Genomic DNA, 2651 nt, shown 5'->3' with positions numbered 1-2651 from the left:
TTAGTTTTTTAAACATGAAAAATTATACTCATTATCTTTATACTGTATATTTTTTTTTCTCTTATCAAATGTGTAGTCAGTAGTGTATGTATGATAAGTAGAAGAAATCAATTAATTTAAGAAGAATAAAATCAAAATAATTAAAAAAAAAAAAGTGTAGTGTGTGTAGATGATAAGTAGTAAAGCTCAAAAGATACATATAATGTATACGTCGCACGGATTTAGCATGTTGTCCATATAGAATTTTCTTTCAGTGCGGATCTTACATGAGTATTTAATACTATATCTTTCTAATCTATATTAGACCATTTAATTTGATCAAGAAATTAGAAAGAATCTCAATAGCAAAATTAGGGTACGTATATTATTAGCCTATCTTAATCTCATACAGGCCTGACAAAGTTTTTAGCAAACCAGAAATGATAACAAAAGATCTAAAAATAATAATATTCTTTCCTACATGCACTGAAAAAAAAAAACATTTAGCTTGAATGTTACATAATATAACATAAGCAGCAACAACAATAGTATACACATGATCTCACGATGTATAACATTAAACTGATCCCATCTCGTACTTAAAACACACTAATCAAAAGAAATTTTTCATGACATTGATCATGATTCAGAAGCAATGGCACAATACTTCAGATGAGCAGTGAAACCAAGAAAGCCAATAGACCAGAAACCATGCAAAACTTATGAACGGTGGTCGCCGAAGAATTAGGATCTAAATGATCAGGAAGGGCGGCCGGTGCCGGTGCAGCAGTTCTAGAATTGACATGGCCGACAAGTTTAAAAGGGGAAGACTTGCCGGAGGAGCCCTGTTCGTTGACGACTTTGATGTGGAGCTTTTGGCCAGCCTCGCAATGCTTCCCAACGCCACAATAATAGAAGTATTCCCCAGTCTCTGTGAGGTTCACAATCGTTGGTCCATTGTAGTACATGTTGATTACATCCTTCTGACCGCATACGTCGAAATCTTCCTTGTGAACCACTACAACGTTGTTCGACCCTGGCCTGTATGGAAAAACTGCAATTTTGGCTGTGCTAATTAGTGATCCTTCTATGCGAAACTTTGAGGTTTATTCGATGTTCTTTAATCTATGCCATATATTTTTTGACATTACCAACCAAATGCGAAACAAGAAAAAATGCAATGCTCATACGTATAAGGATGTATAGAGAAATTCATTATCCAAGAGATTAGATAAAAATAAACCTACAGGATTTAATGTGATACGTAACAGATCACATAAATGCATGTTATTTTGAAAGTTTATTTTTACGTAATTCTTTTATATTTGTAGCATTTATCGGATGCATATCATTAATTAAACAGAAAATTTAAACATCAAAATAAGAAGGTCTAGCGGCCAATTAAAATTCTAGAGGACTACCCAAATAAGCTCATCGATCATTATTAATCAAGCAATACAAAATATCAAATGGGTCTATCGTTAGACAGCTTGTTACTTGGTTTAAAAGTTGAATCCTTGATGAAGTTCCCTTAATAAAGGGCAATTTATCCAAAAGGATTGAAGGTGAGAGAGATATATGGTAGATCAATACCACTTAATTATCTCAAAAACCTTAACAAGAGATCAGATGATGAGGCTAAAGACATTAATGAACTTACTAAGTCTGTCGCCAACACCAAACGTTCTTGGTTTAGTCCATTCATTAAAGAAGGTTTTGTTGTCAGGCACACGCCAGCCATGGCTTCCTCCAACAACATGGGTCATTGCATTTACTGAACCCATAAAAGCGCTGCAGCCAAATATTACTACCAGCAGGAACAAAGTTAGATGAATCTTTGCCATTGCCCTTTTCTGCTATTTCTCCAAAAAAACTTTCTGACCAATCTTAATTTTGTGTTGAAGGAGAGAGGTTGTATAGTTGGCTCGATTTCCCTCAACACATGCGGGAAAAAAACATAACGTTGAGATCATGGATCTGCGCTCAGTTATATCGGCACGTGGTCGGCTTTTGTGCCTGTGCTGCTGTGCATGAGAGGCTCGCCGATTTCCAAATTTCCATGGGTTTGTCAAAGTCCACGTATTTGCTTATTAATGGGAAATTTCAGTTACATAAGAGAGATCATGAGCATTTCATCTCTATTTTTGGAGAACAACGAGGATGTTTTTTCTTTTCTTTTTTTAATGGTTAGAGAGAGCTAGCATGCACTGCCATCCAGGCAAGGTATAATTTTCAGAAATAGGAAACAAAAAATATATATATATTATATATATATATACATCCAGGCAAGGTATAATTTTCAGAAATAGGAAACAAAAAATATATATATATTATATATATATATATATATATATATATAGAAAATGATACTATACCAATTTGTCTTTTTAATTTGACCTCTCATATATTTTATTTTATTTTATTAATTTTAATTTTATTAAATAATTAAGAAAGTGACTATATATATATTTATATGCATGACAGAAGTTTTTTTTTATCGAAATTTGAGAGAATCATGCACAGAAGCAAATTCCTTATTTATTTCCTAAAGTTGAATGGCCAGTTGTAATGATTAATGAATGAACTTATAATCTACATAATTTTTAAATTTTTCAAAAAAAAAATCATCAAATCATTTTATAACTTTTATTTAAATTTTTACGAAAAATTGA

The 2651-nt window shown here is 32.4% G+C and overlaps 1 protein-coding gene across 1 annotated transcript; it reads right to left on the bottom strand.

The window, feature by feature from the left end:
• Positions 1-359: 359 nt before the first annotated feature.
• On the bottom strand, positions 360-2126 carry LOC121237505 (umecyanin-like). The gene is made up of 2 exons (XM_041134249.1): positions 1640-2126; positions 360-1033 (listed from the first exon to the last, which is right to left on the bottom strand). The coding sequence occupies exons 1-2, from the start codon at positions 1821-1823 to the stop codon at positions 648-650; spliced, it is 570 nt and encodes a 189-aa protein (XP_040990183.1). The 5' UTR covers positions 1824-2126; the 3' UTR covers positions 360-647.
• Between the last annotated feature and the right edge of the window lie 525 nt (positions 2127-2651).

The sequence above is a fragment of the Juglans microcarpa x Juglans regia genome, chromosome 6S, assembly GCF_004785595.1.
Source record: "Juglans microcarpa x Juglans regia isolate MS1-56 chromosome 6S, Jm3101_v1.0, whole genome shotgun sequence".
Lineage (NCBI taxonomy): Eukaryota > Viridiplantae > Streptophyta > Magnoliopsida > Fagales > Juglandaceae > Juglans > Juglans microcarpa x Juglans regia.
Note: the sequence above shows the minus strand (reverse complement) of the source record. Positions and strands in the feature narration are given on the sequence as shown.

Excerpts from the sequence above, each read along its gene's own strand:
- LOC121237505 (XM_041134249.1), bottom strand. The coding sequence starts at position 1,823 with ATGGCAAAGATTCATCTAACTTTGTTCCTGCTGGTAGTAATATTTGGC. Across the intron at positions 1,034-1,639 it reads TGGTGTTGGCGACAGACTTA|TTTTTCCATACAGGCCAGGG; the intron begins GTAAGTTCATTA and ends CCAAAATTGCAG.